The sequence below is a fragment of the Microtus oregoni genome, unplaced genomic scaffold, assembly GCF_018167655.1.
Source record: "Microtus oregoni isolate MIOR12 unplaced genomic scaffold, Mior012 000007F_ref0000211, whole genome shotgun sequence".
Classification (NCBI taxonomy): domain Eukaryota; kingdom Metazoa; phylum Chordata; class Mammalia; order Rodentia; family Cricetidae; genus Microtus; species Microtus oregoni.
The window spans coordinates 40,372,570-40,399,672 of record NW_024543066.1 but is presented as its reverse complement, the minus strand read 5'-3'; the positions used below and the strand labels follow the sequence as shown (position 1 = coordinate 40,399,672).

Below are 27,103 nucleotides of genomic sequence, written 5' to 3'. Positions count from 1 at the left end.
TACTGCAAGAGGCAGTAAAGGCAGCATGCTGTGGAGCATGTATACAACAGAGCACACACACACATCATGTTCTCTCTCTCTCTCTCTCTCTCTCTGATACTGGAAGCATGGTGAGCAGTAAGCAGGAGCCAGCAGAAGATAACATCTGAGGAGCCTGTGTGGCCTCAAGGGTGGCCAGCTCTCATTAGAGAAGCCAAACCATGAATGCTGTCCATATTCCATCCAAATCCCTTCCTCCTAGCTTTCTCTAGGTCCACAGAGACCACCATGACTGAGCATTCTAGAACAATGGCTGCCCTATAAAAACCTAGGGATTCCTATAGCCCCAGAGAGTTGAACTTTTGCAGTTCATCTGAATAAACGCACACAGCACCAGGGCTATGTCCTACCAGCGACAGAGACACTTCAAAAGGAAACGCGGCACTAGGAAAAGGGCAGGGCGAGGACAGAGAGATGACGAGGAGGATAGCGATGGTGACATTTACACAGCATTTGGAAAGGCAGCTCTCTCTGTGCACATAGCCCACTGGTATCCCATTTTATCCCGGCTGCTCTCACACTTCCTGGGCTCTGGTTGGCGTGCCAGTCTTCTTGCCAGGGAGCTCTATTTTTGAATCCTTGAGCGTCCCTGCGGTGCTGTGCTCACCTTAAGGACTCTGTTTCTGGAGGGCCTCGGGCTCTGCTGGTGTGTCACGTGCTCAGTAAGTCTGCCTACCTCTGTAGGGAGAAGGCCACCTGAGTCACCCTCCTCCCTTCCTGTCCTTTATCTTTTTCTTCCTAAAATACGACACTCATAGTGTGGTTGCAAACTTTATCACTTTGCTTATCCTTCCTCCTCTACCACTAGAGAAGGCTTCACAGGAAGCATCTTTATTGCTTTATTTGACAAAACGTCTTTATATTAGAGTATATCAAGGGACCATTGGTATAAAAGAAGAGGCCATCTTGTCAAGAGAATGGCATCTCTGCTCCCGGTGGAGACCTAATATTCCAGTTGGGTCTGGTCAATCACCTGGCTTAAGGGACCATCCAGAGGAAAGTAGGCTCCCATTAAGCCATGCTTAAGAAGTAAGTGGGGCAATCATTTCTTAAGGAGATACCAGTCTTTTCCTTTCCAGAACCCTGCCCCTAGCATAGTCCCTACAAGCAGCCATAATGTCCTGACTCAGACCGATCTATGACCACTTCCTTTCCTTCTCTGCTTTCTCTGTCTTCATATATGATCTGAAGTTAATATGCTTTTCCTGGTACTTTGGGCTTCCTTACTCTTTTTCTACATCCACCAGTGTGGGTGCTTCTTCACCACATGTCTGGCCTCCATGCCTTCTTCAGCTGAGGAGAGTAACTTTCTTCCTTCTCCTAATTCCCCTCCTCTGAGACGCTGACGAGAGCTGCAGGTTGCCTGCTCCGAGGAGAGATCTTTTCAACGCTAATAAAATGATCATTACAGGTCCATCTTTAGATTAGTTTATTAATGAGACTACGGTCACCCCAAGAAGGGCCTCCAATCTCTTCAGTATCATCAGAGTCTAACACAGGTCTGCAATATAATAGACACCCCATAAATGTTGCCTGAACAGAGAACTTCCATCTTCAGAGCTCAGTGCTGGCTAACACCTGCTCTTGTAGCTACAAATATTTATAGAGATGGAATTTCTCTAACAAGTATTCTTTTGTCACCCAAGCTGGCTTTGAAACCATGTTTTTTTATGCACCAGCCTCATGAGTTTGGGGGTTATAAGTGTGTGCCACCATGCCTACTTTTCTTTTCTTTTTTTTTTTTTTTGAGACAGGGTTTCTCTGTGGCTTTTTGGAGCCTGTCCTGGAACTAGCTCTGTTGACCAGGCTGGTCTCAAACTCACAGAGATCCGCCTGCCTCTGCCTCCCGAGTGCTGGGATTAAAGGCGTGCGCCACCACCGCCTGGCCCTACTTTTCAAAATAGTATTTGTAAGTTATTATTAACTGTTTATTTTGTCTTTTTCAGGTACGATGTTTAGTGATGGAGAGCAAAAATGAAGAAGACAGGACCCTTGGCTTCGAAGAACTTCCTGTGTGTTAGGAAAAACCACTCAGTGCAGTGTGGTAAATACAAGATTATGGGGGAAGAAACTCGAGGAGGTAGCTGTGTCTTCTAGGTCAGCCAAGACTCTTAAAGGAATCAAAATCCTGAAAATCTGAGGCTTCATGGCCACATGGACATTCACTAGCGTTATGTATATAGAGAGAAGAGGCAGGGAGTCACAGCAGGAGTTGAGGATAAAAGACTTAAATGCCTGTATTATATGGTGATATAATCTCTTCATTATTGTTATCCATCTATCTACTACCCAGCACGTATTTTCTGAGTTTCTATTCTAATGTTGATCTGGAGATTCAGTCATAAACAAATTTCTGCTTCCACCAAGCTTGTATTCTGGCAGAAAGGAACAGGCAATGGACAAAATTGATAAGTGAGTTAAGTATTTGAAAAAAAAAGTGTTCTGGTTGAAGATAGGAGAAGAAAGGTAGTGAGGCGAGCCATAGGAATGAATGTATTGCCACGTTTCAGGTCCGAGTGATTGTTTTTCACTTTTAGATCATCTTTTAGCACTCTTTCTGAGAGGCTGGCAGCTGGTGTGGCCAGCCTATGGTTTTATGGGCCACTTTAAAGCAAGCAGGAAGAGGCAAGAGGCCTTCATGTGTTGTAGTCATTATAACATTAACTGTACTATTAAATCCTATAAAAGCTCAAAGCAACCGTCCAATAAACAAGCAAATGGAAAGACGCACAGCAGCGAGCATCAGGTAAGGATGCTGGGTGAGCACAGAGGTTCAATGCCAGGAATCTCGACTATCCAACCCCGTTTTCCTACTGCCTGGCTGACGTGGGTAGCTCCTTTGTGTCACAGAGCCTGGGCCCCCTGTCCCAGGGACAGTGATCGGCTATCAGTTGGAGTGTGGAGATTCAGGCCAGCTGAAGAGGTGAGAAAAGGAAGGAACAACCAGAGGATAATTTGAAATGTAAGTCAGCCAGACCTGGGTTAGGGGTGGCAGGAACTTGATTGATGCCTTGTAAACAAATAATCCAGAGATAAGTCACACCTGTCAGTCATCACAGGTACATCAGGGAGTAGAGTCAAGGCCAAGCTGTTGTCGTCAAAGACCAAAAGTGTTTTTTTTCTAGCAGAAGAAGAACAGACTCATTCTACAGAGCACAGCCCAATTGGGATAAGTGGACTGTGGTTACAGGGCTTCAGGAAGAACTTGAAGGATCATGGGTATAAGGGTCCCATTACTGGAGGAATCCAAAGGGTTCTGAAAAGGAGATGGCTACATTGGGAAGTAGGACCTTAGTTATCTCCTTTCTATCTCTGAAGGCCTAAGCTTCTATTCAAGACTCAACTGAAGATGTGGGACAGACAAGAAACCCTAAGGGACTGCAAGTTTATATTATCCAGAAACAATAGTCAGACTGGAGTCCTGAGATCTGTGTGTTAAGGTCCATTAGCTTCTTCTAACTTAGCAGATGTAAACCTAGGACTTGGCTTGTCAAGCCCTTCATTCAAAGGATGCACCTGTTAATTGCACAGAAATTAGCTTCCACTTTCTCTTATTCTGTGTATGAAACAATCCTGATTTACCTGGGCATAGGACCACCCAGAACAAGATGATGTTCTCAGCCTCTCTTGCACACAGATGGGTCCACACTTTATCCTGTTGATCTTGGAATGAAGTGGTATGTGCCATCTCTATTGTCTGTTCTTCCAGGGCAGGGAGAAGGATGTCTCATCCCCTTGCCACCTCCTCCATACCGCATCTCTCAGCCTTTATCTTGTATCTACCCAGCATGGACCACTGTGCTGCAGAATGCTAGGGCCATGGCAGTTGAGTGAAATGACACACAATTGAACCTTTCCTTTTTATATGGTCAACTTTGAGAGTGTTATCCCATAAGAATATTAGCAATGATAATTGGACTTTCTCTCTCTTTCTCTCTCTCTCTCTCTCTCTCCGTGTGTGTGTGTGTGTGTGTGTGTGTGTGTGTGTGTAGAAAGGTTGTATGTGTGCCCAAACAGATATCTAAATTTTACATCTGGAGAAAGTAACAAATAAGAACTGTATCATTTTGCCTCCAGAAGAGCCTAGAACGTTCTAGATGCAGCACTGAACATCACTGGGTTTTTCATTTGAAGTTGTTAGATATGGGAAGGGCATCAAGGCAGAATAGCTGCATGGATAACACCCACCCATGGTTCTGAGCCTCTCTGCTTTGCCCACAGAGCACAAAGGCACAGGTTTGGAGCTTTGGGTTTAGATCCCCGATCCTAGAAAACCATGATGGTCTTACACATGTCACATTAGCATGAGCTCCTTCCCCACAAGTCCCATTGAATCGAGCCCAATCATATCCTCAAGATGATTGCTTTCCTATTTTAACTTCTTCCCTCATTAGAAAGCCAGAGGAATAACTAGAAGGTAATCAGCATACTTCAAGGATCTTGTGACATAGGACTGAGTCTCCGGCTGCCACTGTCTGGGCTGCTGTAGCCATTTCTTCTCTGTTCTCCTCTTGATAGAATATCCCCAAGTCACAACATAAGCATGGAGACAACCAGATGACAAGTCCAACCAGGCGAAAAGTCTCTGGTCTGCCAAAATAATGGTTCCCTGCCCCATCCTATTGGCGTTGAGGGCACATTCCAAACGCCTTCCTACTGTGAGACTAGTTCGGGTAAAACTTCATTCTGTCCAAGCATCTCCTTCCTAGAACCACCTCCCTGGTATTTCTGCTTGGTGCAGGCTCCTCTTGGGGTGCCAGCCCTTTCTCCTATCTTCACCTGATGGGTACTTACTTACCCTATAAAACAGTAACTCAGTAATTACCTCTTAGGAATGCTTCTGCTCATCCCAGAACACTTTTTTATATGGTCAACTTCCAGTCTTCCATAAAATGGAACCAGAGCAAACCAAGGCATCTCCTCACTTCTATGCTTCTCGTTCACTCCCCTACCAGCCTAGGAGGTTGATACTATGCCTCTTATTTCACCATTCCTATGTCTAAGTACCTCCTACTTTTAATCACATGCTCCACCATCATTGTGAAAAAGGATGGCTCCCTAAAACCCCACAAAGGGATTGGTCATGACCCCTTATACTGAGTGATTCTCATCCCAACAACCCTGCATCCAAACTTGTATTTCCTTCTTACATACAGGAAAGTTCATAAATAAGAGTAACCATTGCCTCCAAAGACCAAGCAGCTTTCCCTCATACCTTTGCAAAAAAGCACAGTACAAAATGTGATACACTTGAAGCCAGGATGCTTAACTGCTGACATGTTTGCCCTGAAGCATGAGGATCTAAATCAGATCCCCAGAATCTATGCAAAATTGTAAGATGGTATTCTATACATGATTGCAGTCCCGGTGCTGGGCAGCAGAGACAGGAAGCTCTCCATGGACAGAGACAGGAAGCTCTGAGCCGACACCCTAGCTTTATTCATGAGTTCCTGGGCAGACAGAGATCTTCTCAAAAGAAGCAGTCACCATTTCTGAGGATAGCACTCAAGGTCGTCCTCTAGCCTTCACACACAGGCGTGCGTGCACGCGCGTGTGCACACACACACTTAAAACATGAGCAAACTTGAAACTGTATAAGCTTTGTTATATAATCTGGAGATTCTATCAAATGTCACCCTGAAAGAATGATGCTTCGTAACCATGTCAGATTGTGGCCACAAGGTAGTGCTCTTCCAAAGAGAGCGCGAGTCTCCTGAGGCTTCGCGATGCTAACTATCGTTAACGACATGCTTAGTTACAAAGCACCATTTTGCTGACCACAACACATGGAGTGTCTCCTTTCAAAGGCAGAAGAATACAAAATAGACCATCCTCTGTCTTCCTCATCAATAATTCAGATTTTATGGCTTATTTATTCGGACACCGGATAGGAGGGCTTTTAGTTCAACTTTTATTGTTAAGTATTCCAGAATTGAAAACTATTTTTATGACAGACATTAGTAAACATTCGAACGAGAGTGGCGCGTAGCGGAATTTTTAGGGCAGAATGCCTATGAAGCAAAAGAGGAACTGAACTCGGCTTGGGTAATTAATCTAATTTCCAGCTATCTCCACAGTTTTAAAGCAGAAATGAGAGCTGAAGGTCAATATTGAAAGTATTGTAATTATAGTTTAGCATTCCTGCCATGAGATCAGTCTGTAATTCCCTTGAACATTTCTGCTCCGAAGGAGGTGTTTAAAGATATTTTTGAATAAATGAGCTCTGAGCTCAACCTCTTCTTTCCTTAATGGGCATCTTGCCTTAAAACCTCTGTTATTTTCATGGAAAGTTCTCTCTTATTAAAGCTTCTTAGGTTTGGAGTTTCTGCCCAGCCCTTTCCAAGAAGTGGTTTAAGTACAGTTGGGTGCTGAGAGCTGTAGCCTTCTGTATTTCTACTAACAGACAGCGTCTTTGCACTATGACTTACACATGCTTAGGATAGCCCAGCAGTGGATGAAGAGAACAGCGCACTTGACACCTGCACTCTAGTGCAGCAGAATTGAACAATGAATAACACACACACACACACACACAGACACAATACCACCTTGTGACCGTATGAAGGCAAAGCCGAGGGAAGAGTGGAGAATGTCCACTGGGCTGCACTAGCTGAGATGTGGCAATGAAGAATCGATGGCTCTAGGAGCTGGGAATGTGGCATAGTTGATGTAGTGCTTGCTGGCATTCAGGAAACCTGGGCTCCGTCCCAGGACTATATAAACAGAGCATGGTGGCACATGCCTATTAACCCAGTAACTGGGAGGTCAAGGCTGGAGAACAAGAAGTTCAATGTCATACTCAGTTATATGGTGAATCCCAGGTCATCCTAGGCTACTTGAGACCATACCCTGCCTCCTCAAAAAAGAATCAATGAGTTGGGCAGTCGTGGTGCATCCTTTTAATCCCAGAACTTGGGAGGCAGAGGCAGGCAGATCTCTGTGAGTTCAAGGCCAGCCTGATCTACAGAGCTAGTTCTAGGTCAGCCAGGGTTATTACACAGAGAAACCAAGCTACCAAAAAGAAATTAATGGCAGTGCAGAGAGTGAGGAGCGAGGCATGTGGACGTGTGCCGAGCTAGCTCAGTGGGGTGCAAGGGCAGGAAGAGGATGGCTAGAGACCACTTAAAAGAACAAAGATAAGGGGAGGTGAGATCAGCCCGACAGCTGGGATAAGGTCTTCTGGGCCTGGACAGCCCCAACAAGGACTTGGGTTTTCTTCTGAGTCTGGCTGGAACCACTGAATCTCCAGGGTCCATCTTGGCTGGGACAAGCATTCTATACCTGATTGGTATTCAGTTCCATCTAGCTGCTTCCCCTTTGGGAAGTTTCCTTACACCATACTGGCTTTGTCTGTATCTCCAGATCTCCTAATTCTGGCTATCTCATGTTCTTGAGGGGGCCTTACCCATGGAGGCTTGGAAGGATGAGAAAAATTACAACCAAAAGAAGACAAAACACACACACACACACACACACACACACACACACGTCAGTATCCCCATCACCTGCCCTTGACTATAATTCTGCTTGCACACAGAGCCGGTGGCTTCTATTATGATGCTCTGTGACCCCAGTGTCCCTGAGGTAAGGGCACTGCTGTACTGGGCAAAGTTAGCTCACAACTTGTAGCCATGAAGTTTGATGAGGCAGGGGCAGGGGAAGAGAGACAGAGACAGAGACAGAGACAAAGAGACAGAGAGAGGACATACACTAGTGGCTTTTGGGTGTTACCCTATCAATCACCATCATGGTGGATCAGGCTGGCTGAGTGAGCGACCCCTTTCTCTTCTCCATGTGAATCTCCTTCTGAAGCTGTGTGCATGGTCAGAGAGAATGATCTTCTCGGGGAGGGGGAACGGGTCTTCAGTCTTGAGTGTAACAGCAGCTGCACTCTCCTGCTGGAATTTCCATCCAAAGTCTCAACCATCGTCTCTACCCATTCCCTCTGCCCGCTTTCGTGTGCTTCTACACATTCTAGTGTTTGTAATCCTTTCTGTGAACCTCTGATGTAGGCACACTTGATTCCATCCATTTTCAGTTGAGGAAACTGAGTTATAGGAGCAGTAAGGTTCTTTGTCTACAATCATACCACCCATAAATCACCATCTAGAGAAGTCTGACTAGGATGTCTAATTCTAGAACTTTCTCCCATAACCTTTGTCAGTAAAGGAAGCCTCTTCAGCAGCCAAAATGGCACTTCCATTTTGGGGAAGGGGGAAGAATACCTAGTGGCACAAAGGCCAGGACCTTTTGGTGCCTAACAGTTCTGCTCATCTCTCTATCCAGAGCCAACCTGGGTACTTAACCCTGGAAAAAGCTCAATACATATTTGATGAATGAGTGGATGAATGAAAAGTACTTTGTGTAGTGACTGACAAATTGCAAGTGATCAATATATTGTTGCTATTACTAACTTTGTTCATTGTGTGTATATATATATATACATATATATCCTGTTCCAGAAAAAGATGGCCTAAGATGATGCTCCCAGTCACTATAGAGAAGAATAGTGAAGTTACAGAAGAGGAAATCGATTCTATTAGATGTACTATTGATGTAGCTATAATAATATGCCAAGAGATCTTATTTTATATTACAAACAAAATCCCATCCCAAGCCTTTTCCCTTGAGGGTTTAAGATATGTTTTACTGGGTGGATTTCTTAGGGAAAAAACTGAATTCTAAATAATCTGGAAAGCACTAACCTTAAGCAAAATACTAGAAAAATACAAACTGCTTCTGTCCCTTCTGCTTTACAATTCTTCATGGTTCATCCCTCACCAAGTCCATGGAAAACACCTGGGTGGAATGCTATAGGCCCTTGCATCAAGCTGACAGTGGACCCCAGCAAACTTCTCCCAACCCTATGCTGTCTCTGACTCTTTCCCCTGCTCTTGAGACCCCTTTCCTCCTACTGGGTTGCCTTGTCCGACCAAGATACGAGAGTCTGTGCCTAGTCTCGTTGTATCTTTTTATGCAGTATTTGGTTGATATCCCTGGGAGGGCTGCTCTTTTCTGAAGGGAAATGGAGGAACAGTGGATCTGGGGGAGAGGAGAGGTGGAAGGGGGCTAGGAGGAGTGGCGGGGCTGTGGTAAGGATACATCATGAGAGAAGAATAGATAAAAGGAAAAAGAATGTATAACAAGATTCTTAAAACAGAAAAGATATATTTTAAACAAAATCTAAAACAGATGCCACGCCTAGAATTGTCATAAACCCTTGGGATACTGGGCTATTCGGTATAGAATAGCAATATGTGGTAAAGGTATGAAGTTTCTGACGCAGATACATGAAGTAAGAATATACACTCTGGGGTCATTTTCTTCCTAAGACATCAATTCCAAGGCTCACTAGAAGATGTTAAACAGACCGTTACTATTTAGCAGAATGTGTACTTGAACAGAAGCATGAAGGAGGCAGCAAGGACACCCTCTGAGTTCTTCATTCAAATCTGCTCTTCTAAAAGAAGGCTATTAGTGAAGACACTGTTTTGTTCTGCTGGTAAAGCTGACACCTCAGGTTTAGACAGCAACTGCAGTGAGTGTCTCAATTCCTAACAGTGAAAAAGATCTTGACACAGATAAGGAAGCTTGTAGCTGACTTCTCATTCTACCAGTACCATTAGTTTATAACACTGTGCTTTGTCTGTCTCTGATGTGGCAGGTGGCTGAGAGACCTCCGGTCCCCCTCTCAGGGAGTGTCTGTCATTTGCATAAGACTGTCTTCCCCCATTATTTGACAATTTGTTTGGGACAGAAGAAAAACATGGTATTGAAATTTTGTTTATTCATAAATTTTAAATTATTTTCAAAATGGTATCAGTGCTAGATCATATTATTCACAGTCCATAGCAAAATCCTGTTTTGGTAGTGGTTTAGAATCTGCTATATGCATGACACCCTCACAAATACACACACACACACACACACACACACACACTTCTAGCTTGCATAAACTAAAGTTGGTCTAATATAAGTAACAAAATGCCATTTGAAAATGCAGTCACTGAATAGGGAATGCCACTTTTGCTCAGTTACACACTTTGGGTACCGGAGAGCTACCATGAATAACTCTAGACTAGAGTTTCCCATTTCTAACCATTAAGCTGCTCACAATACAGTCTGGGATGCGTTTCCATGTAGGTGCATGGGTTTTGATGACCCTCAAAGAGCCTCAGTGGTTTGCAGAACCATAAGGTAATGGTCACACTCAGAGCCTCACCTAGTGAAAACTCCGGACGTGGACGTGAAGCCCCACCAGCTCAAACAGACACCTGCCAGTTCCTTGTCAAAGCAGCTTGTGATACCCTGCACCCACGTGCTCATCTGAGTCACCTCTTCATCCCTCCACTGCTCTTGCCAAACAATGCGCGTCAATTGAAATCCCCAGTGGTTCCAACACTGAAGAGGCTGCATTGTGCTGTGAGGCTGCCGAGTGCTGGTCTCTTCCTCACCCACTCAACAGCAGGAAACAGTCTGTGAGTCAGTCACCTGTTCTCTGATAGGAAAAGAAACAGACTGCACAAAACAGTTTCTGTCAGCACAATTATGTAGCGTGGGTAAGAGATGTGTCCAAGGTCGCCTGGGATGGGAAGATACTGGGAAGAGAAGACTCATGCCTTAAACTGTAATTGTTGGTGACAGTACAGGCGTGCTTAGGGAACATTCTGTTAAATAGACTAGGTTACACAGAGAACCACTGTCACACAAATGAGCTTGGATTTTCATGGAATCTAAAACAGGTAGGTTATCTCATGAACACTCAGGGAGGGGCTCTTGGAGGAAAAGTAGCTAGCTACCTGGGGCCTGGTGGGGAGCATGGACAGAGGGCCGTCAACATGTCCCATTCACAGTTAGAGAAGAGGGGTATGTGTCCTCTTGTCCACAGAGTATCGCAGTCTTGAAATATCTAGTAGATTAAATTCTGGACATTTCCCATGAAGAAAGGATTACTATGGAACAGGATGGCTAGGCCAGAGAACCTGAATCAAGCATCATACAGTATAAGTATGTATCACAACAACACACAAATATACACAATCCATACTTGTTAGTCCCAAATAAAAATAAAACAAGAAAGGAAAATGCCTTGGCTTTCCAGATTTTAAGCATATATAAGGAATTATTACTGAGGCAGTGGTTAAGAACACTCGCTGTTCTAGAGGACCTGGCTTCAATTCCCTACACCAAAGAAGTGGCTTACAACTATATGTAACTCCAGGGCAAGGGGATATAATGCCTCTTCTGACATCAGTGGGCTCCTGCACACATGTAGTCCACAAACATATTCAGACGTGTACACATACACACTTCTGTGGGTTCTTGATGAATGAAAAAGGGCAAGAGTTTAAACGTAAGCAGGCTCCAACAACACATGAGATGGGATTTTCTCTCTCCCTCTCCCTCTCCCCCCCCCCCCTTAATCTCTGTTCCTTCTACCTGGAATGTTTTTTGTCTGAGATCTGTACGCGTCTAAGATCTTTCTGAACAACTTCTTTTAATGACAGTTAAAACTGAAGAGGTTTCCACTGACCATGTATTCAACGGCAGCTGTTTTACCCACTGCCGTTCATCCCTCAGGGTGCTAATTTACCGTCTACCTTCCACGTGAGAATGCACACTCTCTGAACACAGGGACTGTGTTGCCTGTCTCTTAGAGCTGAGAGCTCTTCCTGGGAGATAACAGAGTCTCTATAGAAGTTCTTAAATGAGCGACCAAATGTTCTAAGCCTTAACATTCCTTGAAACTTCTATACTTCCTCTGACACTTGCCGTCTTTCTTGTCTGCTCTGGGTCCTAAATGGGAGCTTTGTGAATTTTCTGACTTCAATACAGATGTCCACAGAGGCAGGGGCGGTTGTCTATAGAGAGATCAGAAACTTTCTAGCCTATAGAGAAAGCACCCCTTTGGTGCCAATGGGGAGCCACCATTGACAAGAAGGGGAAGCCCCAGGTCTGGATGCCTCCTGGAAGAGCAGAACACTACCTGGAGCCAGCGAAGCTTTGAAAATGCTGGCCACCCACAACTTCCAGCGGTGTTTCTAGAGTAGCTTTACCGTCAGCTCAGAGGAGGCAGAGAAACTGCAGATGCGGCTAACTGACCGAACAGTTTTGGTCAAATCTTGGCATTTCTGACAGCTTGAAGATCAAACTTGCATAGATTAAGCCTGAGCTTGGAGGATATAGATCAAAGCATTTAAACAGAGGCAACTTTTGACTGACCTTGATATACCAATTTGTGACTTGAAGAGACAAGATACTGGCTTAATATGATGCTCTGTGCCCAGGCTCCATTCATACCAGACACATTAGAAGTTCTAGGCACAGGGCCTGGGTATCGTCAATATGTTTTAAAACCCTTCAGGGGATAACAATGTTCAATACAGTCCAAGAACCAGAAGACAAGGAACGACAGATTTCATTATTAGCCTTTCATTACTTTTATAGTTTTGGATCCTGGTGACGTGGGATGACTAATTTCAGAAATATGAGAATATTCAAGGAAATCAACACCCCCACGCGTACATGTATACCAATCATCATCACAGTTTTTTCTAGTGATGACTTTTAACTTCTAGATCTTTATTCGTGTTCTTATGCTACTAAATAAACAGCTAAGATCACAAGACCACCAGTGATGAGGCTTACAGAGAAGAGCAAATACGGCTGACCACCTAGGCCTGATTTTCTCCTTTATTATCTCTCTAGCAGCTTAAAAGCCTTTAGGGAATTGATGTCTGAATCAATCCCTTGGCTAAAGATTCTCTGGGATAAAACCCAGGTGGCAATGGCTTTCCAAGCCACCATAAGAAAGAACATGTGTATAGGCTATATTTCCCACACATAAACCACCCTACTTGTAACACATACCCATTGGCTGCGTCTCCGCGATGTGGCAGTATTCTTTAGGGATTGCACAGAGACGGGGGACCTGAGGTCAAGCAATTGAGATGCAACCCTCCCTCATCATCGACAACAAATACATTTTTGAGATTTTTTTAATTATGTTTTTTTTTAATTTTATGAGCATGAGTGCTCTGCCTGCTTGTATTTCTATGCACTATGTGCATACCTTGTGCCCATAGAGGACAAAGGAGGATGCTGGATCCCCTGGGATTGGGATTGCAGACATTTGTAGACTTCCATGCACATATTGGGAATTGGACTAAACCATCTCTCTAGCCCATATTGATATTTGTGTGGTGGGGGGGAGGTGCATACATGCATGTACGTGTGTGTGTGTGTATGTGCATATTCACATGAATACAGGTGTCCTAAGTGTGCAGAAAAGATCAGATTTCTTGGAGCTGCAGTTAGTTACAGGAGGTTGTGATGTGGGCAACATCCAATCCAATGTGGTTGCTGGGAACTGCTACACTTAGGAGTGGTACACTCCAGCTGCTGAGCCGTCTCTCCAGTCCCATCGGCATCAAGCATGAAAGGCTTTGAAGAGTAGAATTCCGGACTCCATATCTGTCTATTATTGACACCTAACTATGAATATTAAAGTTGGACACATTTTGATACCTGGAATTTTATTTTTTATTTTATTTTTTTATTTTTATTTATTTATTTATTTATTGGTCTTTTGAGACAGGGTTTCTCTGTGGCTTTGGAGCCTGTCCTGGAACTAGCTCTGTAGACCAGGCTGGTCTCGAACTCACAGAGATCTGCCTGCCTCTGCCTCCCAAGGGCTGGGATTAAAGACATGCGCCACCATTGCCTGGCGGAATTTTATTTTTTAATCTCTTAAGACAATATCTAATAAGTCATAAAAAGTGATCTGATGAATTTCTATACGTCTCACTGATTTCCCCTGTTTTTACTATCGTGTTTTACAAGGTAATACAGATCTTGCCTTGATAACGACGTCACTGCAGCCAATTAAATGACCACATATCTGAAATGGCAACCCATGTTTTCTAGATGGGATGGTGGTGGTGGTGGTGGGGGCTGGATATCGCTGGCTAGCTGATTAGACTTCCCTGTCCAGAGAACGTTGTAAATGATGGCCACAACACTAGAGAGAACTGACATTCACCAACCACTGACTGCTAGTCGAGCACTGAAGGCAATGTTTTCACGTCTGGACATCTCTTTACTCCTCTGATAAGCCAATACGAGGGAAAGATCTGTCCCCACATTACAGATGAGAAAACTGAGACCTGGGAGCCAGTAGCATCTCTGCAACAAAGAAAAGCACCATGGCTCAGAGATGTTGGTGGAAAGAGCATGCGGTCCATCTCTCCAAACTCCATTCTTCCTAAGAAAGCTCGGGTGCTTCATGATCATCCATTCATATCTCCCTCTCCCCTCTGATATCACAGACAATATGCTGCCGTCAGACAGATTGAGTCACTCAGGTGCTACAATACTGCTAGTCCCTCCTTGAAGCCACCACAACCCCTATACTTCAGCAAGCCCTAAGAACTTGGTGTCTCTTTAACTCCACAGAACAATCTCTGTCTGCAGGAAACGCTGAGCTCTTTTATGTCCTTATCATAGAGAAATGCAGTATGTGTGTGTCTGTGTGCATATGTATGTATGTATGTATGTGTGCTCGCATGTGTCTGTGTGCTTGCATGTGCATGTGTGTGCTCACATGTGCAAGCGTGTCTGTATGTGTATGTTTTAAATCCCTCTTATAAGGCACAGTACCTGGTTTACTATAGGTCTCCAATAAATATCTCTCTCACTATTGTTTCTTGAGCTTCAAAGAGTTGGGAGTAAGATGAGGGCTCCCTGCTGTCCACATCCTCAGTATTGTCAATTTACCTCCGATTTATAGCAAGTGGCTTCAACTGAATGGTGACTTAAGTGTGGACTGATGAATTTGCCTATTTTCCAAAGTTTTTTTTAAAGAAATAAATTGAGCTATTTTATTTTGTGAAAAAAAAAAAGATTTCTGAGACAGTACAGACAAAGAGCTGGTGAGGACAGGGGCTGTGGAGTTTTACTCTCCATGCTGATCCATCAGTGCTAGGGTGACTTTAGCTAGTGATCCACAGTGCATTTTAAGCCGGCTCTAACCTTAAGCTGGAGGGGTTTAAGTGACAGTTGTCCCTCTTAGAGTGCTCCCGCTATGTAAGAGTGGGAGAACTGTGTCTCTCACACACATTTCCCTTCAGGAGACACTGACAAGCAAGCCCAGATCTTCCTATTCGAATTCTTCCACCCTGCCCATGACAAGCTGTAGAGAGTTAAACTTACACCAGAATAAGAATTGTCAAACACAGAGGTGCGTGTTTCAGACTTGAAGAACAAACCAGAAGGCTGAATTCACTTCAAGAATGTGTGCAGACCCGCGGGCTTGAGTGGTACAGGCATTTGTGGATTGGGGACATATTACTCTCCACCGGTGAGGCTCTCCCATGCCACCTGCATTCAGCATTACAGAATTCAGGGCTTCACTAAGTAAGGCTTAGAACATTGATGGTCCATACCTACAGCATAATCCTCCCTTTCTTCCTGTTTCACCACAAGCTTACTGTCTCCCTCCTCTCTCCCCCTGCCTCTCTCTTACCTGTCTGTTCTGAAATAAGAAGCTTGTCTTGGTCTTTTGCAGAACGTGAGAATGAAAGATTCTCATTTTATGTGGAATCTTTTCCATCATAGAAAACCAAATTGAAAAAAAAAAATCCCCAAGAGAATCATTGCGAGTGGAGGACAGTTGTCCATGGCAGACCCTGCTGCCGCATGGCAAAGGCTCGCGTGAGCATGCCTCTAACCCTTAGGATGGAGAGATGCAGTTCTGCCCGAACTTTCTGCACAGACAGCTGTGTGAGGGAAACAACTCGTGGCTTCTGCACCTGACAGAAGCAACTTTAAGCTCCGCTCTCTGACTTCAGATTCCTACGCACAGCAGACTGGCGCTGCAGCGGGACGGCTTTTGTTCAGTCCGAGGACCACATCCCAGCGCATTTAAGTGACATGCCATGAACGGGTACCCATCGTCAAGACATCCTCAATGTAATGGTGATTGCATGCACTTTCTTCCATTAATCAGTGATTTAAAACCCCTCTCAATACCCAGGACCTACAAATTACCCAGCTTTGATGGAAATGCTGTAAAGAGAATAGGAAAACATGTCTCCAGGGAAAGAGGTGGCCACAGATCACTTAATACAGAAGATGAGAATAAACTGACATGGAATAGCCAATCCTATTCAAATTTAACATGCTGGTCTCTTCTAACTTATTCTAGCTAGCATCACCATGCACTTTCCCTTGTCTTCACGATACAACAATAAAGCTGCAAATGGTTAACCAGGTCATAATTCCCCTACACTAGAGGAGGGTCCAGGAACAGCAACAATGAAAAGGAACACTTTGGCTGCATACCTTAACCTCCTGATTGGTAAAGACCTCGACATCCACCACACAGGCGACCAGAGTGGAAACATCACAGTCCATGCTAGGGGCTGGCATTCCCCCCTCCGGAATTCTCAGTGCAGAGTTAGGCAGCCTCAGAGATGGGAGTGAAGGAACGCCTCTGGATGGATACTGCTGTGGCCAGGTCCTGGTGGTGCCCTGCTCCCGGGGAGTGGGGTGCAGTACTGGTTGGAGGCTCAGGCACCTAGAGCCTGCTCCTGCTGCACGCAGAGTCTGAGACAGCACAGCGGAGTAAAGAAGGGCCCGGCTCTCTCATGCCAATGACATCATCACAGAGACCGACACAAGCCGAAGCTGCCACCACCCCCCTGCACACACACAAGCCTTTTATCTGTAGGCAGTGCAGTAGAGCAAATTGAACATGATTAGATGCTAAATCTGAACTCAGACTAAATCAATTCAGGCAGCGTTCGTGAGGAACTGAGTCATGGCTGTTGTTCCAGCTTATGTCTGCAAAAAGCAGTGGAGAAAAAAAAATCTGACAGAAGAGGTTCCGCTTTGGGAGGGGAGGGTGGGAGCAGCTGGGCAGAGGAGCCTCCCTAGGTGAAGGCTTGACAGTTTTCTGCCTGGGATGATAAGCAGGAAGTTGGGGCATTTTGCAGCTTGTCTGGGCTCTGCTAATTGCTCCGTGCCACTCACAGTAACCACACATGTTCTGGACACCCGACTGTATGCCAGGCATGGACTGAATAGAAATCCATTAGTGCAGGGAGTAAGAGCGGGCTGTCAGTCACTGAGGTAGGCTTCTGGGCAGAGGAAAAAATTAGAGGTTTGTGCAAATTCTATTTGGAGAACATTAAGTGCAGACCAGGGACTCAAAAGCACCCTTCTGGGCTCGGCATTCCAGGCTGTCTCCAAGGTCATTCAGACCAAAGGCAGTCAGTCAGTCAGTGGAAAGGACTTGCAGTGGCTGTCAAACTCGGGGACAGATGGCAGGGTCTAATGGATAAATTCATTCATGTGGGTCATTGTCACAGCCTCCGGGCTCAGCTTTGCTTGAGACTTTGAAGGGACACTTCTCCTTGTTTTCTCTTTGTCCTAAATCCCTGAAGGGCAGGGCTGTGGCTGTCCTGATCCTTGTGGAGTGTCCGCCACAGAGGATGCTACACGTATAATGACCACATCAATCAAGTGGAAATAGCCTTTTGTTTCCCCAGTGAGAGTAAGAAGGAACAATATAAGGCTGCTTTAAACCGCATTAGTAGCGCAGGTACAAGAGAACACACCAGCACCCTACTGGATTTATCCCAAACAGAAAGACGCTGCATTTCCAGTAGCCAGCAGAGGATCGGGGCTAAAAACAGACGGGTGCCTTCTCCGTAAGTTATTGGATAAAACGTTCTGATTTTACCCACAGATGAGAAAGAGGGAGATGGCATTTTAGACTGAGGGTTGATGCTTTGTGCTTGGTCCACCTTTGAATGCCAGGATTTAATCGGATATTTTCCATACTAAAGGTAATTCTTCTGCAAGTGGATATTGAGACTGAGGAAGTGTGTGTGTGTGTGTGTGTGTGTGTGTGTGTGTGTGTGTTTACATGTTCTTTAGGCACTGTGGGAAATATATGTAATCATATATTCATAGAACTCTGATGTGGGAGTGATTTCTTATTAATAAAGAAACTGCCTAGACCCATTTGATAGGCCAACCCTTAGGTAGGCGGAGTAAACAGAACGGAATGCTGGGAGAAAGAAGCTGAGTCAGGGAGTCGCCATGATTCTCCCACTCCAGACAGTCGCGGGTTAAGATCATTCCTGGTAAGCCAGCTCTTGGGCTACACAGATTAATAAAAATGGGTTAGATCAATATGTAAAAGCTAGCCAATATGAAACTGAAACTAATGGGTCAGGCAGTGTTTAAAAGAATACAGTTTCCGTGTAATTATTTTGGGTAAAGCTAGCCATGCGGGCGGCCGCGTGCCAGGGACGCAGCCCTGCTGCTCGTAACACAACAGAACTCAAATAACACTTTCTGAGGATGAGTCAGTACAATATTCTGTACCAGATGTTCTTAAAGATAAAAAAAATCTAGTTTCCATATCGTCTAGGGGCTTAAAATATGACATAGAGGTGGTTACACAAAGCGGTTGTGGTGATGGAGAAGTGGTCTAAGAAACACTCAGTGAGAACATTGGAGGGAGAGCAATGGATGTTGAGTGTTAGATGCCAGGGCAGGAGGGAAATAGACACCAAGGACTAGGACCAGCCTTCTTCTCTGCCACATTGGCAAGGCCTTGGCAGGCTGGGGAGCGAGGTGAGCTGACAGCGGCTAGAAATGCCCATAATACAAAGAAAAAGTAAGACATTTGGGTTCGGTCTCATGGAAAGTTAAGTGTGAAGTTAAACAGGGAAGCCAGAGCCTGATGCTGTAAAGCCTTGAGGGGCTCTTCATGTCTACATGGTCAGCCACGGGGTATGGCTGGAATAAGAATGTCCCCCATATGCTCATCTGTTTGGATGCTTGGTCACCAGGGAGTGGCACTGGTTGAAAGGGAGGGAAAATGTGGCCGTGTTGAAGGGAGTGTGTCACTGTGGGTCTCACTCTCTATGTCTTTGTCCGTCCATCTCTCTTTTTTCCTCTCACTTCTCTCTCAGCCCGCAGATCAGACTGCAGCTCTCACCTACCGCTCCAGCGCCATCCACGCTACCACGTTTCCCATAATTAATTACAACGGACTGAACCTCTGAAACTGTAAGCAAGTCCCCAATTAAATGCTTGCTTTTGTAAGAGTTGCCTCGTTCGTGGGTCTCCTCACAGCAAAGAATAGCGATTGAGAGAGAGAGAGTACTGGGCAAAATGTCTAAGAAGGTCAAAGGAGTCTCAGATATATAAGTACAACTATATTTGAAGTATATTCCAAACAAGAAGGGTTGTGACACTTCGGCATCCATGCAAGAGGCTGAATAGAGGTGTATTCTTTCATATCCCATGAAATACCACAGAGATTACTTTCAAGTTTGCACAGCTGTGGAGCTGAGGAGATGGCTCAGTGGGTCAAGAGTTCACAGCACAGCTGTGAAGACCTGAGGTCAGATCCCCAGCACCCACATAAGCTAGGGCCATAGTGTGCATCTGGAACCCAGGGGCTGTGAAGAAATAATGGGTGGATCCCAGAGCCCTGCAGATGCCAGTCTAGTGCAAATGGCAAGCTCCCAGTTCAGGGAGAGATCCTGCCTCAAAACGTAAGGTGAGGGGGGCTGGAGAGATGGCTCAGTGGTTAAGAGCATTGCCTGCTCTTCCAAAGGTCCTGAGTTCAATTCCCGGCAACCACATGGTGGCTCACAACCATCTGTAATGAGGTCTGGTGCCCTCTTCTGGCCTGCAGGCATACACATTGAAAGAATATTGTATACATAATAAATAAATAAATATTAAATAAAAAAACGTAAGGTGGGGTCATAGAAGTGGACACAAGAGATCAAACATCAGGCTTCCGGTGTCCATACATAGATAAGTTCTCTCTCTCTTCTCTCTCTCTCTCTCACACACACACACACACACACACACAAAATTTTAAAATAAAATTACAATATTTCAAAGCAGTAGCAGCCTGCAGGTAAATGTCTAAGAGTTGTTTATAAAGAAAATTCTGATTTGTACGGTTTTGAATTTCTGTGGCGTGTTATTTCCAGGGTCTAAGTGAATGCCTGACCTTTGAGAGATACCTCAACAAATATCCAAAATATGAGAAGATAACCACATGTATAGATTCTAAGAGGTAGCAGAAGAGCCCTGCACAGTAGAGATGCCTCCTGCACTAGCCATCCCAGGGAGCTTCTTCAGGGAGATGAGCGTGCACACATGCAAACATGGACGTCTTCCAAGCTAGCCCAGCTGAGCCAGGGCACAGCTCTGTTCAGGAGTGCTCTTTCCAGTGGAAGCTGCCAGAACCTTCTGGAATTCAACCAAGCCACTGCTTCACCCATGACCGTAGGGAGAAGCAATACACAGCGTGACCAGGCATCTTAGAAAGCATACTTTTCTGGTTTGGTCTTGGGAGAGACAGCTGAACTGACTTACTCGCTGCCATGGGGCAGGAAGAACTATGCACCTTCAATCCAGGGGTAGTCTTGGAAGCAGCTGCTACATCTGTTTTGTTGCTGAACACAGACGTTCTCATTAACACTGTGCTTTATAACATGTTGAGCTCCTTTTCTGTGTCCTTTTAGATTCCTAAAGTTTCTCTGTATTAGAGTTTCAAACCTATTTAGAAGCAGAAAGGACACAATAGCAACGTTGCATATTCTCACTGCCCAGGAACAGGGATCATTAACTCGGGGCTAGTCTTGCACCCACTGCTTTGACTGGTACCCATGGTATCAGCATCACTTGAGGACTTGCTGCGAGGCAGACCCTTGAGTCCTGCAGCACAGACTCAGACATTATCTGTTCTTTCACAGGTCCGGAAGGCGATTCTTAAGTAAACATTGGTCTCAGAGCCTAGCTTCTGGCCACACCCACTTCCACACTCCCACTGTCTTAGAGCAGAGGCCCGATGTCATTTCAGCTGTAGAGAGTCCTGTAGCCCATGTCTCTACACGGCCCTCTTTTGCAATCACAGTGTCTATCATCAGCCACTCAAAAGAAAAAAAAAAGCAGGCAAAAGTCCCCAGTGGTCATCCTGAGTGGAGCAACAGCAGTCAGTTCTCCTGCTGTTCAACACTCTTTCTCCATCTCCCCTTCTCTCCTCCTCTTGTTCACTCTTTCCTTTGCTCTCCCTCTCTCCTTCCCCTCCTTCTCATCCTCCTCCACATCCTCCTCATGGTCCCTTTCTGCTGCTGTTTCTTTTCCTTTCCCTCCTCTGTAACTCTTTGCTTATTTAAACCAAGATCCAAATGATTGTGTCTCTCACACCTCTTGTCCGCACCGTCTGCGGTTTTTCTCCATCCCGCTGGGTTCCTTCTTCCTTGGGGTTTACTGCATAGGTGGTGAAACTGTGATTTGTCCCATATTATTCCCTCCATCTGGATTTTATTGATGAACTATACACTTGCCACGTGGTGAGTTTCTCCATTTACTACGGGCTCTGTGTGGTGGACCCAGAGCTGTAAGAAACTCAGGATTGGGAAGCTTCCTTAGTAAACCTTGCTGTACACTGCAGGGAGCAGGTGCATGCTGCTGGCTGGCTCTCTTTGTAATGTTAGCGGCCTCCAATCCCAATGCTAAGATCTGCTTGCGTACTCTTGATGGTATTTCTTTTCATGTATCTCACCATCTGCTTCTCGATGGTGCTCCAATGATCATGCATAGTTTTTAGCTGCATATAAACTCATGGATTAGACATTTTCCATGGCTTCTAATCCATCGCAGTCCGAGCTTACTGGTGTGCACACAGCTCAACTGGGGTTGTTGGGAGTCTAATGTGGTTAGCTTCTGAGTCCTCTGACAGATTCCAGCAGTCTCTGAGACAGTACACAGTACCTTGCCTTCTGGTATGACAAGATGTTCCAGCCCTATCTTGTTCATTTCCTGCCCCAGATAAGGAAGCCGGGCATTTCTCCAAGGAGTCCTGGTTCCATTTACTAAGTACTTCAAAATATTTTAAGATCACAATCAACAGACTTCAAGATGCTCTTTGTACCGCAGTGGATATTCTTTATAAGCATTCCCACTGGGCAAAACTAGGAAATATCTAAATATATTTTGAAGATGACATATGAGCTTAGACTTTTAATTCCAAGTTCAATCCCGGACGAAAATGGCGAAATTCGTTTGTCATATATCTACGTTCCCTTCCTTCCACACCAAGTATCATCAAGCCTAAGCAACAATACAGTTAGCCATCAGCTGTATCTCATGCTGGTGTGCCCAGTCAGCAGCCTCGGGATGAAAGGATGGGTGTTATCAGGAAGGATTTTCTTTCTAGCTCTTTTTATCTTTAGGATGTAGCTCATGAAGGATATATAGATTATTACACATCATTGTCAATGGAAACCATTCCTCTCTCTTACCAAGCAGATGCCATGTGTGGTTCATTTTTTTTCATTTCTGGTTCTTAGAAGTTGCTTTTTTCTTTAAATTTAACTTTGTTTTACAAGTCCATATAATATTTCCATGCCTTAAAAAAATAAACTAAGGAGTTGGGGAGATGGAGACAGGGGTCTTTCTGGGGTTTGCTGACCCACCAGTCTAGCTGAATCTGAGGAACAGCAGGAGAAGAGAATTTTAATCTTTGAATGTAGAGACTATTCCTCTTAACTTGAACTGTGGAGCATCTGGAATCAGCAAACGAGGGGATAGTCATAGTGTATAATGCAAAGAAATGTTTATCAAAACAGAGACTGAAGAAAAGGGAGCCTGAGAAATGGGCATGAATGCAAAACCCAAAATAAGGCTTTTGTTTTGGTTGTTTGTTTAAAAAAACTAATTTAGAATAAACACTGAGTATAATTGGTAAACTATTAACTAAATGAATATCAGGCTATGTAAGAAACATAAATCAGAAGTAATTAAAATCTATTTTAATTGTGTCACAGGACCTCATCAGACTTAGAACTGTGCTGTGTTTTTACAAGAATCTGCTGAAAATATAGGAGGTAAAGATGTCAAATTATTTTATTTTTGACATGCTAGGGTCATCATGAGAAGAAAAATTACTGAATAGATTAAAAGTTAGTCCCATGTCCTCATCCATTTCAAAACAGCACTTTATCCAGGCCAGTTATAAAGCAGAAGAAAAAGCCAACATGTCCAAGTGAGGTTCTGAAGGCAAGAAAGAACAGCCTTGAAGCAACGGAAGACATGACGGCCACAATGCCATTCAAACTGACTGAAGCCCACTAAGCCCCCAGGTAAGCATTTCCGGGTGCATCATGAACCCTTACAATTTTAAATTGAAAAGAGACTAGCAGAAGCTGCAAGAGAAAAAGGCGTTACGTACACAACAATTACAAGAATGATGGCTGGCATCAGCAACAATGGCAGTCAAACCAGGAGACAACATCTTTAAAATCAAAAACGGAGAAAAGGGTTATATTACCAACTTGCATTTCTACTTACAGCAAGAGAAACGACTTTCAAATATGAAGGCAAAACTTTAATAGCCAAAAATTAGTGTCTAATTCTGTGCATATGAAATGACCCTAATAGTAGATCAATGGTTCCCTTGAACTGTGAGTCTAAAAGAAATTTCTGCCAAAAAGCAAGGGGGAACCTGTGCGGGAGGTGCTGGAATTAGTTTTTGAAGAGGGCAGCATAACTCCACAGTTGTCTGTGATCACTAAAGTGTGTACCTAGGTCAAACAGGCTTAAGGTATCAAAGTCACACCTCGAGAACATTAGTAAGTAATGTAAAGAAGGGAAGAAAAGGAAGAGGAATACAGAACACATAGAACAAACAGAAAATCAACTCTAAGATGAGGGAATAAATTGAATCAGTTGATAATTACTTTAAATGTCAAAGATCTGTCAACATTTCAATTTAAAGCAGACACTATCAGAATGGATAGAAATAAAATGCAACTCCTCCCTTAGAAGATAGATATCTGTAATCTTACAAAGCCAGACTGAAAACAGAGCAGTAAGAATACGGAATTAGGAGTACCCATATTGACATCACAGGAGGTAAATGAAGAGACATGATTAGAAGACAGGGATACAGACGTCTCAACTTTGCAATCAGAAAAACGTCACACCTGTGGATGTGAAGGCCACTCCTGAAGAAATCTCCAGGTCCACAAGGTGGAATGCGACAGAATTAAAGAGCCAAACAGCCTTGCACTCACAGTCAGGGATTTTAATGTTTTGATGCCCTCAACCTCTATTATTATTAGAAAATATGTCAGCAAAGATAAAAGATTTAAACAGCTCTACCAGTAAACCTAAGCTCATTGATATTCATAGAATCACCCAATAGCTAAAGATCATAAATGGTTTTCATGTGCGTAGAGAGTATCCACTGCTGTGTTTGGAACAAAACATGCATCCACCCCCAACCCCACCACACCCTCTGACCCCGCCCCACAGGCTCCTGTGTTGAACACTTGGTCTCTGGTTGGTGGCACTGTTTTGGGGGAGGTTATGGAGTCTGTAGGAGGTAAAGCCTTGCTAAAGGAAGTATGTCACTGGGGACGGGCTTTGAGCTTCCTGTTCTCTCCCTCTTTGTTTTTGTGCCTTGCCTTCCCTGCAGTGATAAACTCCATCCCTGTAAGTTAAACTAAGCCCTTTCTCCCCCAAGTTGCCTTTGTCGAGGCATTCTATCACAGAAGCAGAAAAGAAAGTAAGGTTTAATCATTTGTATGTGAAAAGGCCAACATTTTCATAACTCCTGAGATGAAGAATGTACTTGGAATTAAGTTGCAATCCTACAAAATAGGACACTGAGTAGCCTCAGGTGCCTGAAATCAAATTATCCTATTCTGAGTCACCCTTCGGAGAGACATTTTAAAACAAAATTTTTTTAAATATTTTAAGCTTAATAATAATATCCTAACCAATCTCAACTAAAGTAGGACTGGGGATGGATTTTATAGCCTTGGGCACACACCAATAAGAAGAGTGTAAAAGGCAATGAGATCGGGCACCAATACCATCTCATTCGGTAACAGAGAAGGAGGAAGTAGCGCATCGCTCACTTTACAAAGATAGCATAGTAGGAACGCTAAAATTTTCTAAAGTCATTTTCATAAACTTTCTTCAGCGATGGCACTGTAGAAACATCTCCACAGAATCACAAGTAGTCTAAGCATTTACGTGCAATAACATAAAGTGTCCCTAGTAGGATCTATTTAACTTGCACCAAGTACTAAAGACTAATTAAATAAATGATCATATCTATGGGTAGAATCATTATTTAACTTCTGTAAGTAATGTCCTCAAAGCAGTTAATGTTGTAAGGAAAGGTGTAAGTTACGTGAGGTGTGCATACAGTTATGTTTCATTGATACAAGAATAGAATACATGTACATACAAGAAGCTTAGAAGCAAATATATCAATATAGTAACAGTGCTTAATCCCAAATGCTGCTGTGATATAATCAGGCCCCTTTAATAGTAGGATAGAACAAAACCTTAATTGGTTGTTTAAGAGAAAATCCTGGATGAGACAAGATATATAATTCATATAATAGTATTTCTTCGAGAAACTTTGAAATTAGCGAGTCTAAGCCTGTGTTTTCTATTGGGAAAACTGAGTTCCTCCCATCTAGGGTGCACATGTGTAACTGGTACATCAGGTAACACAGTTAATGATAGACAGAATTAAGCCAACATCTCCATCACCCTCTTCTCCACACCTGTCTCCTTCCTAAGATGCCATGTAGAATGCATCATCATATCAAGCATATGTATATTCCTCAGATTTACTCAGTTATCTTAATCTCATAAACCCAGAAAATGTATTCTGTCTCAGTCCACTGCTCTAGTTTTGCTGTGATAAAATACCATGACTAAAACCAACTTTGTGGAAGTCAATTGTTTCACCTCAGTTTGTAGTCCATCACTGAGGGAAGTCCTTAGTATTCAGGCATCTGTTCCGGCCTCGCCTTGGGGCTCAGACAGGCTGCATCCTCAACTGTGGCCACTAACAGCACTCCCTGTGCACACTCACCGAGTTCTCTTTCAAAAGGGCCCTGCCCACCTCCTATCTCTCTCTTTCTGTCTGTCTGTCTCTCCCCCTTCTTTCTCTTTCTTTCTGCTTCTTTCTTCTCTTCTGCTGCTTTTGTCCCCAGAGGCTGGTCTCCCCTCTCTTTCCCCTCCATGTGAACTCTGTATCATGACATATTTCTTTCTCAGACTGCTTTTTTAAAATGATGACAGAAGCCAGGACAGGAACTCAAGGCAGGAATTTGGATACTGGAACTAAAAGACTATGGGAAAACTTTGCTAATTGGCTCACTTCCCCTGATTTGCTCAGCTTGCTCTCTTAGACAATCCAGGACCACCTGCCAGAGGGTGGTATCACCCATACTGGCCGGGGCCTCCCAAATCGATCATTATGCAAACTTGTGCCCCACAAACCAGGCACAAAGGCAAAACTGATGGAGGGAAGCCCTCAATAAAGGTTCTCTTGAGTTTATATCAAGTTGACAAAAATTAACCACACATCTGTAAACTCAAATGTAAAGTTTTAAAAATTAAAGTTTCAAGTAAGCATATTATTAAGGATCTCAATAAAAAATTGATGGAATTTTGTCCCTCCTTAAATTTTAATATATTTCTGTTTGATACAATATAACAAATTAGTGAAATTTCAGACAGTCAATAAAATTACCCACAGCATAAAAAATGTTTACTGCACTACTAGAGTGTCCAAATAATTTGACTAGCCCTCAGAAAAACTGCCCCATTCTGTTCAGAGGTCATCTCCAACTCAGTATTTGGGCCGGCTCACTCAGGGACATCTGTGTAAAGAGACTTTTTCAGAGAACAAAGGCTGCATCTCTTCCTTGGCATGCTGATGAGTCAATCAAGACTGTGAGAATAATGAGCAGGATGTCTCACGGAGCACGGTCTGCAGAAGACGACTGGGTTAGGAGTGGCCTCCAGCAGAACGCCAGCGTGTGATTAAAATGAGCAGCCATTGTTTGCAGTTGTCGTGTCTAGATTTCCAGCCACAACAAGACAGTCCGGGAACTGGGGTCACACCCATACCATTTTCTTTTCTATTAAAGTTTATTACTTTATTTCAGGTAAATGTGGGGGTGTGCTTGTGCCCTGGCAAGAGTGTGGAGGT

At 44.0% G+C, this 27,103-nt stretch overlaps 1 protein-coding gene across 2 annotated transcripts in view; it reads right to left on the bottom strand.

The window, feature by feature from the left end:
• Positions 1-27,103, bottom strand: part of Rcan2 (regulator of calcineurin 2) — a 235,173-nt gene that overhangs the window by 75,815 nt on the left and 132,255 nt on the right. The window contains exon 1 of one of the 2 annotated variants that reach the window (XM_041656017.1): positions 16,381-16,671. The exons of the other annotated variant lie outside the window; for it this stretch is intronic. Coding sequence (XP_041511951.1) covers positions 16,381-16,467 — 87 coding nt within the window. The 5' untranslated portion in view covers positions 16,468-16,671. Of the gene's footprint in view, positions 1-16,380; positions 16,672-27,103 lie in introns of those variants that run through there. 2 annotated transcript variants of the gene reach the window in all.